A 12,589-nucleotide genomic window follows, 5' to 3' on the forward strand; every position below is an offset into this window, starting at 1 on the left:
TTGAATATCCAAGCTTACCATTCCAACGTGACATTCTTGCATAGCTGCATCTCTGAGCGAGTGAAGCTCCTTGTTGTTCCTCAGGTTAATTTCTTCTCTCCGTCCCAGAGCTTCTAACACTCTCATCCCAGACTTCATATTTCTCCAAATGACCCAGTGTCTTCGTAGTGCGCCATCTATTGCTTTCTCATCTGGACTGACCGGCTCAGCTCCCTCCAACTCCTCTCTTGTCCTTTGGAAAAGCTCCATCAAGGCAGGAAGTTCAGAGGAAAAGCGCAGACCTGGCAGAAGCTTGGCCTCTAGGTGTCTGATATCATCTGTGACAGAAAGCTCCCAGGAGACCAAAGTTTCCACAGTGTGATGAATCCTCTGCTTCTCCAAATTGAGCTCAGCTGGGTGCAACTCCTGGGCTATGGCCTCCAGGTGGTCCCCTGCTTCTTGACACTGTGTCTTCACCAGAGGAAGTTCAACTAGGAGTATTTGGTATAGTCTGAACCGCTCACCCATACTGAGCGATTTGTCTTTGGCACGCAAGATTTGCTCTTCGGCAATGTCCCTAGATTCCTCCATTTGTCTCCTCAGGTGCAGATATTTGTCTTGCTCAAAGGTATTAAGACTGAGGGTTTTGCACCTGTCTAACAGTTCTCCAATGGTGTACAGCAGGGCACTTCTCTTGGCCTCTTGGCAGTGCTGAAGCTCTTGGACTTGACACTGGTTCTCCATTAGCATGTGCATCAAGTGTGCATCGGTTGAAAGGGTTTCCAACGTCAAAGGGAACCTCTGCTGCTCCAAATCAGAGGAGATCTGCTTTAAGCTCGTCTGGATGGTCGATAATTCCTCATCGGAGGAGGTTCGCTCATGAATCAGCTCCTCTAGCTCCCAGCTGGTTGCTTTCTCGTGAGCTAGCAGTCCGTCTAATTCTGTCCACAGGCCTGACAGTCTGTTGACAAGGTAGCGGCTCTCTTCTGGACTCAATCCCGCTGCGATGTCCTCGCAACTTTCCGCCATCGCCTCCACCAGTTTAATGTGGCTCTGGATCTCCACAGTGGCTAATTTGTGAGTTGCCAGCTCGATCTCCAGCATCTGGACGTCAACTTTGGAAACATTTTCCACATGGATCCAGACGTCTCTCGCAGCGTGTGATTCTGCCAGCCAGGCTTCCATGCTAGCAAGCTGGGATAAGAGTTTCTCCCTGTTGTGTAGATGCTTCTTCATGGTGTCAAGGACATGATCCAAGCTGTCACTAATGGCTTCATAGAGGTCCTCTATTGTCTTCAATACGTGGTCACTTTCCTCCTTCTCCATATCAGAGGCTACATCTTTCATCTCCTCAACTTGAGCTTGCATCTTGGACCGTCGGGTCAAAATATCGGTCTGAAATTTCTTCATGTCAGCGATTTGAATACGAGCCTCCTCAGGGAAGAGAGCTAACTTTTTCCCAGTAGAGATGTGGTTTTCTGCCTGTTTGGCCCATATGATCAAGTCCTGTAATTGTTTGTTGATCTTGCCTGAAGAAATGCAACACGTGGAATTGTCGAGCTTTTTCTTGGTGACATCAAGCAAGGACCCCAACTCCTGAAGATTAATTTGGATCTCATCCTTCTCCTTCTGGCCCAGGGAGAAATGGACAAGAGCGTCTGACTGGGACTGTAGGTGCAGATAAAGCTGGTTATACAGCTTTAGGTCTGTGGTCAGGCAAACTACTTCTAAAGCGCTTTTGCTGTCATTGCTCTGAAAGTTGGATTTCTGAAGATCTTCCAGTTGGGCTTTCAGCTGTTCGGCCTCTTTTATAAGAAGGCGGGATTGAGAGGTGGCGTTCGTGGCGTGTCGCAGCGCTCGCTTGATGCTTCCTTTTAAAAGACTCCATTCCTCTTGGACATTTGCAAGCTGGGCAAGAAGACTACCTGAACTTTCAGCGTCGCTCAAGTGAACCGACAACTGGCTACTCAGGTGGAGCAGCTCCTCCATTAGGTCTTTCTTCTGTTCCATGGTTTGCTGCAGGGCGTGAAGTTTGTCAGCTTGAACAGCGCTACTTCCCAAAGCATTTCTGACAAAACCACAACAGAAAAACATGAGCGTACCATTCGTCAAGCACATATGCAAACACTTCCAAGTAATGATGATACAGCGAAAGCTTACTTAGATCAAAAGGTTACTCACAAGCTCATTTTCTCCTTCTCATCAGCCAAAACCTCCAGAAAAGCTCTCATCATCTTCATCTGTCTGTGATACTGTTTGACCTGATCCAGCTGCGCTGCCTTCACCTGCACTGTGGCGGAGGCATCCAGCAGCGCTGCGCTACACTGGCCTTCAGCTCTCTTCAAGGCACTCGGGTCCCAATCCCTGGCGGCACTCGTGTTTTTCATCGTAGCTACTCGCTCCTGCACACAGGACCTGTGCTCCTACAGGACACAGAACTGGCTTCAGAACAGATCAGAGTGTTCTCTACGGAGAAAACCTACTGTACATACCTCTGCTTCCTCCAGCTGTTTGGCCATGGACGTGACATCGAGCTGAGCTGGTTGATATCGACATGCCAGGACTCGCTGGACAGTTCGTACTAGTCGGATCTCAGGTTCCCCAGGAGAGGACTTCAGGTACCAATTCAAATCAACGTGTGGTGTTCTCTAAAACACAATAACAATAGCAAATTGTTGGGAGACCTGTTTTGAGACCTGCTTGATATAGCTGCCTTTGGGCTTGATTGATTTATTGCTGAACTTTTTGGGGGAATGTAAAAAAGAAACCCTTGTTCAAACTATGTCCGTGTACGTCACAAATATTGAGTTTCTCTCCTATCTTTATTCAAGAGCTTCTCATTTTGAGAGCATTATCTCTTCATTTCATTCAAACGCTGTTGCTGCACAAATGTCTCGTGCTTCGGTCTGACTCGTCCTCAGGCTGTTTTAGGAGGGACAGCGTTTCTAAATGTGAAGGCGAAGTGAAGACATAATGCTCTCAAAATGAAAAGACCACGCTCTTGAATAAACATGAGGGAGAAAGTCCGAACACAAACAGAATACTCTGGGTAATTAGGGCCAGCAGGAAATTATTGTATCTTTTGGTTCCTTCCTGTATAACTTCCTGTCAGCAGCATCATGGGAATACACGAACATCAGTCATAACACTGCTGCTCCTATCTGTTCACTGTTCCATGCATTTATAATTGACTTCTTGCCCTTTTGGTCAAATGGAACTGTACATTTATACTTTCAATTATATTATTAAAATTCTTATAACTAAATTTCAGTTTGCGATTGCAGAACAAGGATCTGTTCTACGAAGAGCGAATAAATATCCAATATTTTAACTGTAATTTCTCCAATCAGTTTAGAAGTTAAGCTTTTGTACAAATACTGTGAAGTTCACACTTTTACAAATCAATTCTTGAACTCACAGAAACATGGTTTACGACGTAGAAATCCAACAGTAACTGTCAGACACGTGCAGGAAGCTGTGCTTGTATTTTATTATATATTTAAAACCAGTTGATACTCACATTTATTATGTTACTTCTTTCCACCAAGCTCTGTATCTCAGAGAAAATATCCTGCATGGTGGATCTGTGTTCGTAGGACGCCATCGACTCCCCGGCTGCACCCAGATCAGCTGACAAACCCGGCTCCGTCCTTGCAGGCTCCGTGCCTCCGTGCATCTGAGGCTGCATGCGCACAAGACAGGGGGTGGTGTCACATTTTACCTTCTCTCCTGTGTTTGCCTACAGATAATGACAGAGCTTCCTGTTCTTTCCCTGCTCCACACTGGTAAGTAGCACTGAGCCGACAGTGGCCCGGCGAGTCAGTACAGTTCACTCAAGAATGTGCCTGAGTAGGGAGCAGTCTTGCCCTGAGGGAGAAGGACTTTGTCTGTTCTTCTACAAAACGCTGCCTCCCATACGTATATATGAAGAAATGACTGATTTGTTAAAACTTGGTTAGACGAGGAAAAAACACCAAAACATGACATGAACTGCTGGGTCACCGCACCACAAACAGGGGAGGCGCCTTTTAAAGTATCTCGGGCATGAACAAGACGTGTGGTGTAGGTGGAGCGGGAGAGGATTTTAAAAAGTGGAGGAAAGAAAACAGTACAACAGGTTAACAATTAAATCTCAAAGGCTACTGTTTTACTCACGTGGGAATTACAAATATAGGTTTCTCATACCATAAGCGCTGCAAACAATAAGGTACTTGGGACCAACGCAAAACTTTAAGGTGGCAGAGAATAAAGGTAATATATATATATTTATATACCTAAAATGGGAAATTGGCTCCAGTGCCTCTTGCGTTCCTTAAAGGATAAGTGGTTTATATTATGGATGAATAGATAATATGGTAAAAATAAAGAAAGTGACCTCAATAAATGAGATTTCTGCATCTTTTAAAATCTCGTTTTACTGGAAACACCATCAGAATCATGTTCTTTCAACACAAAGTTACTTTAGACAAACTGTGAGGTGGAAGCTGTCTGTTATACACGCTTGTTGATTTCCTAAGTGCAGTTTCTTAAATACAAGGAACACTTCAGGACAGTCATCGTTCATCTGTGTAAAATTGGTGTAAAGGGCAGTTTGTATTATTAGTGAAAATAATGACAGGTTGTTGTTAAGAAATTCCTCCAAAAGCATTTTGCTGTCTTGTACCATCGAAACATATCTAGAGACAGAAAAACTCTGAAGTGACAGAGAAAGGGGTTGAAATGAAAATACTGTCTCTGCAGATATTGATATTTTTGCCATATTTGAACGAGGTACAAACACATTAATACCACGTGTAAAGATGTAACCCGTCTGACGTTTTTCTGTCTCACGCTGTATTTTCCGCTGGCAGCGAATATTTGTACTTCCTTCGTTTTTTTTTTATGGATGTTACTGTTGAACTTGTTTGCTGTTCAAATAATTCTTCCTTGTCATCTTTATTTTTGCCTTTATTCCATTTCTTGTACCTGATTTACAATCTGTCCTTGGAGCTCCTGCGGACTGAGTGTACGCACACAGCGGGCGCCAGGGGAAAAAGAACATAATAAACTGATCGTGTCTGAATTAGCACTCGCAAAGCTTTTCCTTGTTTTAAAAAAAAAAAGATATTTGATACATTTTCTGACCCTACCGAGGGTTTAAAGTCAAAGTACATTTGCTTTCACTGTAATTTTGTGTTTTGTGGCAGAGGGTTCTTCATCAAATTGTTTTGTAAGAGGCAGTTTATCATTTCAATTTTATCTGAAAGATTTACACAATTAATGTTAAATGTTAAAGACGGAAACAATTTCTTGGGTTGGCCCCCTGATCCGGATCTGCTTTTTTCCTTTCAACTGGATCACCATGTTTCCAAAAGAGTTTAATAAAACTCTATAACTGGACTGAACATGCGTTTGAATTATGACATTCAAATGCCAAATGGTGAGAGGAACAAATGCACTAAAAGCCAGCGAGTTCCAGGCTGATGAAGGACAAAACTCAGGATAAATTAACAGTTGCAAAATGTCAGAAACACTGAACACACACCCACTCTGCCACGAGGGTAAGATAAAGGAAAAGGAGAATGGTTTAGTAAATGTCATGTTTGATGAGTGAAAATTTAAGATGGCAAGGACTGTGACTTTATCTGGGACACCTGTGGTCGTCTGCCTGCTGGGAGGACAAACTTCTTAAAACTTCTTGAACCTGCGGAGCTCAACTAACTTCTTTCAGCTTCTGTTTCTCCGTTTTTTTTTCAAATCTGGAAAGCAGCAGTTGTTAGCATTTGGAACCGGACTTCATTGTGGCCTGGAGGTTTAAGATGAAATCACAATGACCTTCGACCTTTGTTTCAATGTCATTGAGAGATACATGAATATTTTATCAGAATAATCCAAATACCTGCATATTGTTTACATAAAACCTGTTAATTTCATACACTCTACTGTATTAGAGACTGATATCGGATTAATATCAGGGTTAAGATAACTTTTCCTGACCCTAATTCTACAGTTACAGCCAAAAAAGCCCCAAAAGTGAAATTCATATATGATTTTTAGTAAAGAAGAAGAAGAAGAAGAAGAAATCCCACCTGTCCCTGTGTCAGCATCGTGTCCTCCAGTGACACAGGTAACTTTGATTCACTCTGTTCTTCCAGCAGCGAAGCGTCCTCTCGTCTCTCTGTCTCCTCTGAGTGTTTGGACCCTTCGCTCGACTCTTCTGTGTTTCCTGTGTCACCGGCAGGTATGTGAGTTCCAGCGAAGGCGTCTCCACTTTGCACTGAACCCTCCACAGTGCACGGGACTGAGCTCACCCTGTGCTGAGCAGCGTGACACAAATCTGTCCCCAGATCTGTTGTTTCTGCTGCACGAGCGTCAGTGAGGTGACAGTCGACGATGGCGCCACATTCATGGGTTCCTGATAATGTGGCACATGTAGATTGCACCTCCTCTAAATCTGTGCTCATTGACGTGAATGGGTTTTCTAACAGTGAGTCGGCCACTTGACACACATTTGATTTCGGTCTCTTTAAATAATAACATTTCTGGTTTGTTTTAACTGCTTTAACACTGATGAGTGTTGAGAGCTGTTCAGGTGTTTCCTCAGTGACCTGTGCGACACACGGCTCGGCCCCCTGGGAACATCTGCTCGTTTCCAGATCGTCTCTCTGCCGTTTGTCCGGCTGCACGAGCAACACTGTTGTTAACTCCTTATTTGGGCTTGTTTTAATATCCTCTCCTTCTTGAGCATGATCCAATGTGTGAGGGGTTTTCAGATCCGTGTTGATTACTGTTGTAGCTGGGTCAGATTCCTTCTCAGGTAAACCTGCGCTGGAATCCTCTGCCCCCTGTGAACATCCGAGTACATCTGAACTGCTGACTCCAACTTTTTCATTTTCCTGCACGTCACGTGGCTCCATGTCTAACATACCAGTAGAGGCTTTCTGTGGTGTCACACTTGAGTCCTCACAGGGTTTCTCTTGTTCTCCAGCAGCAGCGGTGATTCCCATAAACGTGTTTGATTGTGCTGCTAAACATCCAGAGACTATTTCTGTGGCAGAAGAAAGGAAGTCACTGTGCTTTGTTGCCATGGACGTGTCACAGTGTGGTGACAGGTTTGAGTCCGGGGTCGAGGGAGAGTCTTGCTGCGATGGTTCAGGGTTCTCTCGCCGAAGTGAACCGGACATTGAAGGCTCTGTGTAAACTCCAGAAATGACCCTGCTATCAATGTTGTCAATATCATAATTTGGCCTAAGATCAGTAATCGAGTCTATTTCTGGTGGAGAAGACGTTAACTGTTGTGATTCCTGTTGGATTTCTGCTTTGAAAACCTCAGGGATCTTTGGATTTTGGACTTGAGTAGATAAAAAGGCATCTTGTTCGGCTGTTGGTATAAAACTAGTAGAAATATTCGTTGCATCTTCTCTTGTGGCCGCAGCTTCTTCGTTAGTGTTTCTGAAGAAATCGCCGGTGGTTATTAGTCTGTCGTCGTTCTGGTCACTTTCAGAATTGTCCTCGTCTGTGGCAGAGGGGGGAGGACACTCTGGAGGACACGTCTCCTCCGCTGAATCCGCCAAACTTTTACAAGTTCCTCCTACCGTCTCTTTGTTGTCCAGTTCCACTTCGCCGTGACCTTGACTCACCTATGCAACCCGGGACATTGAATGAAAACATGAACCACACAGTAGAATATGGCCCATCGGCGCTTTGTGCTGTGAGATTCGGAGGCTGAAAAGAAACTCACCAGGCTTTTAGACGGGACTTCAAGTGCACATGTGCTTTCCCTGAGAGCAGCTGAAGCAGTTTTCTCCAGATCCGACCAGACCTTTGTTCCCAAACAATTTAGGAGAAAATCTTTGCCTGAGAGCACAGCTAGGAGATGTCGTTCAAGCTGCAAACCTTCATCCAGAGCGGCCTGCCAGAGCACAGACACATGTCAAACTCAAATAGAGACATTTTGTTTTTAAATCACTGACCTACATGGACAGCGACAACTATTGTTGAGGTGTCGCAACAACCGACACCTTGGAATGCCTGGTATGTTGAAGCTGTGTGAAGTTGAGTGAAGATGTACTTTGCATCATGTTCACATTGACATGTCAACATACTGATGCTTAGCAGGTAGGAAGCTTTCCATGCTCAGGATTTAAACTTGGTTAGCAGGTTAAGATTTAATCATTTTTAATGTTGGACAAAATCGACAGAAAATGCATCCTCTGGAGAACATGATAACATTATCATTTCGTCAATATCCATCTACTAGTTGATGATATTTCACTGAAAACCACAAATGTCAAAAGTAAAAGTCAGGAAATCACCAAATCAATGTGATTAATCATCACAGAAAAGAAAATTAAGCAAATCAATCCATTATTTGCTGATATACTTCAGTCTGGACCCAGTGAATACGTAATAACTAGAGTGGCTATCGCGGCTAAAAGACGATTAGGATATTAATCTATTAGTAAGTGAGCCCAAATCTTTTCTTTTCATAAAGCACTTAGATTTAAGCTGTAAAGTTTGCGTGGTAATTTTTACATCAGTGAATGATTATCATGTCAAATCATTGACAGCAATGTATTAACTGTACATCACTAGACAGGCAAAACAGGAATCGTGTGGTCGGATTGAAGAGTTGTTGGCAGCTGCAGATTTCAGGCTGATGGGGAAAAATGAGTCACGACATGTTTATGATCATCGGTAATAGAAAAAAGCAAACATTTGCTGAAATGAGCCACATGCTCCCCTGTGAGGACGGAGCAGCATGTTCCCCATGTGCCACGGAGGAGGAGGAGGAGGAGGAGGAGGAGGAGGAGGAGGTATTCCCATTTCAGTAAGAATAGAGGAATAATGGACCGGTGGCATTTTAAGCTCTCAAAAAAGCCAAAAGTCCCGCTGGGGAGAGAAATGTTATATTTTTTCAGATATGACAAAATAGTCTTGTTATTAGCCTATGGCATAGAAGTTGAAAATGTAATAATATATTTCTTTTGTCTGAATTTGGACCAAAATTCGATTAAAGTGGCTGACATTTACTTCACAAGAAGTTGCGAGTCACTGTCGCCCCGCTGGGAAAGAAGAAAGTAAATCTGAGGAGATTAGCTCCATGGTGTGATTCTCAAAGACGTGTTTTAAAACAGGAAGCTGGAGAGGAAGTGGCGTGCAAACCAAGATGATCTTCGGCTATCCTGGAAATGTATAGTGTGATTTGGCGCTATACAAATAAGATCTGGGCTTTTGTGAGGATCTACACAGTCACACAATGGCACCGGGGGTCAGCTAAAGTGCAGCATACGTACAGTTTTTAAATTCATTTTATTTTGGATATGGTTCAGAATGGATTTATTTAAATGCCAAAGGCAAAAGCAGATATTATTGTCTGCCTAGATGGAAGCAGAGATATGTGTATTACCTGGCTGGGCGGCGGCAGTGGTTCAGCTTGTACCGTTTGGCTCCAGTGCTGCAGCTGCCTGATGACCTCTCTCACCCGGCCAGCAAGGTTTTCTGCACACTCCTGCTTCTTCTGCAGGAAAGTGGACCTGAGGCTACAGAGAGGACACGCGAGGGACAACAAGCAGGCTGGAAATGAGTCCATGTGATATTCAAAACTTGTATACACACACATGTAGCGAGAGCATTTTCAAATAGACGGTGGTTCTTTGGTTTGCAGGACAGGTAGTCAAAAGTCACAATCTGAGGAATGCAACTTTTCCTTTGTGGAAGCAGGAATGAGGTAAAGTACCTGTTAAGGTCTTCAACAGCTCCATCGATGGTCACAATGACATCTGCAGGAAGCATTTCTTGTGCGGCGCCGGACTCTCCAATATTCTGCAGCACGTGAACTCTCGCAGCCCACGATGAAAGGCCGTCATCGAAGTCCTGAGAGAGAGAGGGACATGTGTTTGGGATTGAAGATATCATCAGCTGTCATAAGATTTCATTCATGAACCAATTACAATGGGGCAAATCCACATTTTAACAAATCTCCAACATTACCTGGATAGTGCTCCACTGCTGTTGGAGCTGGCTCATGTCGGGGAACACGTCATGGTTCACAAACACTTTTCCAACATTTCCAGACAGGTCTTTCAAAGCTGTCTGAACGCAGGAGACGTCTTCCTTCACTTGTTGAACCCTGTTGCTGTTTCCTGTGAGCGGTGCCAGCTTCTCTCCAACGCTGCTGTCTAGTGCCCTCTTGTGGTTTTGCTGGTTGCAGACTTGCTGGGACGAGCTGGTTTGGTCCTCGACGGCACAGCTGCCCGTTTCAGAGTCCTTCAGCATTTCAAGTTGCAAAATGTCCTTTTCTACGTCTGTTACTTCTCGTGGCGACACCTGGAAAGCAGAGAATCGGGCTTAAACATTTACTTTACATAGATTCATTGTTTAAATGTAGAACGGAATATGATTATAAAAGATGCACAACAGCTTATACATGATTTAACAGGTCAGTTTACTTTATGGATCTCACCTCCAGAGCTGGTGCATTAGGGACCAGTGCAGCGGAGCTTCCTTTCTGGGCTTGACAGGCTGACATCCTGTTCTGCGGGGATGTCACTCTAAAGTGGCCGTCCTGCAGCAAGTGGCCCAAATGTTCATCGGTACCGCGACGTTCCCCGAGGAGGCAACGTGCATCCTGTGGACATGTCAGGGGAAACCTAGCCAGAGTCAGAGGCCTTCTACAGTTACTTACTTATTGTGATTACAATGACCCAGTGGTTCCCAAGCATTTGTATCTGATGTATGAATGAAACTCTGTCAGAAAACCACATGATCCCTTCATGGACCAAACCAAGCTCCATAATCTGTTTAACTTGGAAGTTCACTCTAAATAAAATGGGGCATTGATGCGATATATTTCTTTCCACGCAGTTGAATTGTCAGTTTTTTAAACGTCTCTATGTCTTTTTCCAGTATAACAGACGACAAACAGACGAGTTTGTGTAAATTCCAGTCGTCACAACATCAGTTGTGCACAATGAGCAGACACTCCTCAATTTTGAGAACAAGTAGGAACAAATGTAGAGGAAAAGAAACAACAGATCGGCGGGACCACACCCTGAGGTGATGGTACACGTTTCTGTAATCACACCCATGTACAACATGCTTTATTGCAGAATGTCCGTACAGGTACTGGATCCAGGTGTGATTCAGACTTTGAGGAGTGTGAGCACCTCACCTTCAGTAGATCAAGTTTAGATTTGTTGCGTGTGTGGGTGAAGTTTTTCTTACTTGAGCAAACTGAAGTCTCTGCTCTACAGGACACTGGAAACTGGAGCTTTCACCGAGTGGAGCGTCAACAAGTTGCCTCAGATCTCCGACCGAGGGTTGTGTGGATTCTGACAAACCCTGAAACGCCTCCCTGCTCAGCGAGCGCTGCTTCTCCTCGGTGCCTTGTAGTCTGTCGGCGTGGAGGTTGCATCGCTCCAGCAGTTCGCCTCCTCCGTGCACCAGCGCAGACTGCTGAAGGTTACTGCTTTGTAAGGACGACACAAGCTGACGGAGGAGCTCTGTCCTCGCCCTGCAGAAAGACACGGGGAAAAAAAAAGAGGGAGTTGTCGTTTGGCTACAGTTTTTTTTCACTCTTTCAAATGTTAATGAGGGAGCAAAAAATGAAGGTTAGTCCCTGTCAGGGCCAAGGTTGCATACTGATGTGATAGATACAGTAAGTGGAGAAGAAGAGAATCTGTCACAACCTTGCAGCTCAGGAGAAGAAGAAGTCACCTCCACTCGATAAACAAAGTTTCACATTAAAAAACAACATATTTTAATGTTTTTTCTTTCATGATTTGAATGAACTTTTAAAATGTCTGGCTCCTGCATTATTCCACCTTTTGTCTGATAACAAATAGGAGAATAACAGCCACTCTACCTCCACCAGTCCTGTCTGTGTTTGAATTAGTCAAAATCACAACAATGAACTCTACATGTTGCTCTAGTGTTTCTGATTTCAAAGTAGATCAGCTTTTTATTTCTTCACTTCATCGCTGATTCACTTTTACAGACTTTTCTGCCCCTTTCCATCTTTCTGGTTTAACTAATTAATAATGTAATTAATTTGATAATTATTATTTATATACAGTGTCAATGGGTGTCACTGAGCAAAACTGCCTCTATATTATTATTGGTGCATTCAGGTTTAGCCCTCTATAAAACAAGAAAATACCCTGCCATCATTTTAAATTATATTATCGTCTAAATAATAATAATAAATGTTGTTGTCATGCGCAGACAGATTTGCATATGGAATGATTGGTCATGTAAGACTATTTAATATTGTTGTTAAAGTCAATAAACTAACTTCAACCTAAATACTCTAACATTTCTTGATAACGGCTCATAAATCCATGTTCATCAATCTCATTTTTTACAGAATTTCAAAAAGAGCACATTGAACATTAAGGCCTTCACACAGAATATGTTTTTTAACCTTAGTTGAAGTGCTTCCTCTTGCAGGAGACTAACATCCTCGTCCTTCGCTGCTGTTTCCTCAGTGACTTGCAGCCATTGTTCCAAATGCTCGCTCTCCGTTTGCAGCCTGCGACACACAAACACAAACACACACACACACACACACACACACACACACACACACACACACACACACACACACACACACACACACACACACACACAC

The 12,589-nt window shown here is 43.7% G+C and overlaps 1 protein-coding gene across 1 annotated transcript in view; it reads right to left on the reverse strand.

Moving 5' to 3' along the window:
• Positions 1–12,589, reverse strand: part of LOC118099858 (nesprin-1) — a 64,919-nt gene that overhangs the window by 37,051 nt on the left and 15,279 nt on the right. Inside the window, exons 32-43 of the mRNA XM_047338178.1 lie at positions 12,383–12,490; positions 11,185–11,473; positions 10,424–10,588; positions 9,952–10,287; positions 9,698–9,834; positions 9,368–9,500; positions 7,700–7,870; positions 6,048–7,598; positions 3,500–3,661; positions 2,472–2,627; positions 2,161–2,402; positions 19–2,047 (exon numbers count right to left, since the gene is read on the reverse strand). Of these exons, the coding sequence (XP_047194134.1) occupies positions 19–2,047; positions 2,161–2,402; positions 2,472–2,627; positions 3,500–3,661; positions 6,048–7,598; positions 7,700–7,870; positions 9,368–9,500; positions 9,698–9,834; positions 9,952–10,287; positions 10,424–10,588; positions 11,185–11,473; positions 12,383–12,490 (5,479 nt within the window). The remainder of the gene's footprint in view (positions 1–18; positions 2,048–2,160; positions 2,403–2,471; positions 2,628–3,499; positions 3,662–6,047; positions 7,599–7,699; positions 7,871–9,367; positions 9,501–9,697; positions 9,835–9,951; positions 10,288–10,423; positions 10,589–11,184; positions 11,474–12,382; positions 12,491–12,589) is intronic.

This window comes from Hippoglossus stenolepis, chromosome 20 (genome assembly GCF_022539355.2).
Source record: "Hippoglossus stenolepis isolate QCI-W04-F060 chromosome 20, HSTE1.2, whole genome shotgun sequence".
NCBI classification, from domain to species: Eukaryota; Metazoa; Chordata; class Actinopteri; order Pleuronectiformes; family Pleuronectidae; genus Hippoglossus; species Hippoglossus stenolepis.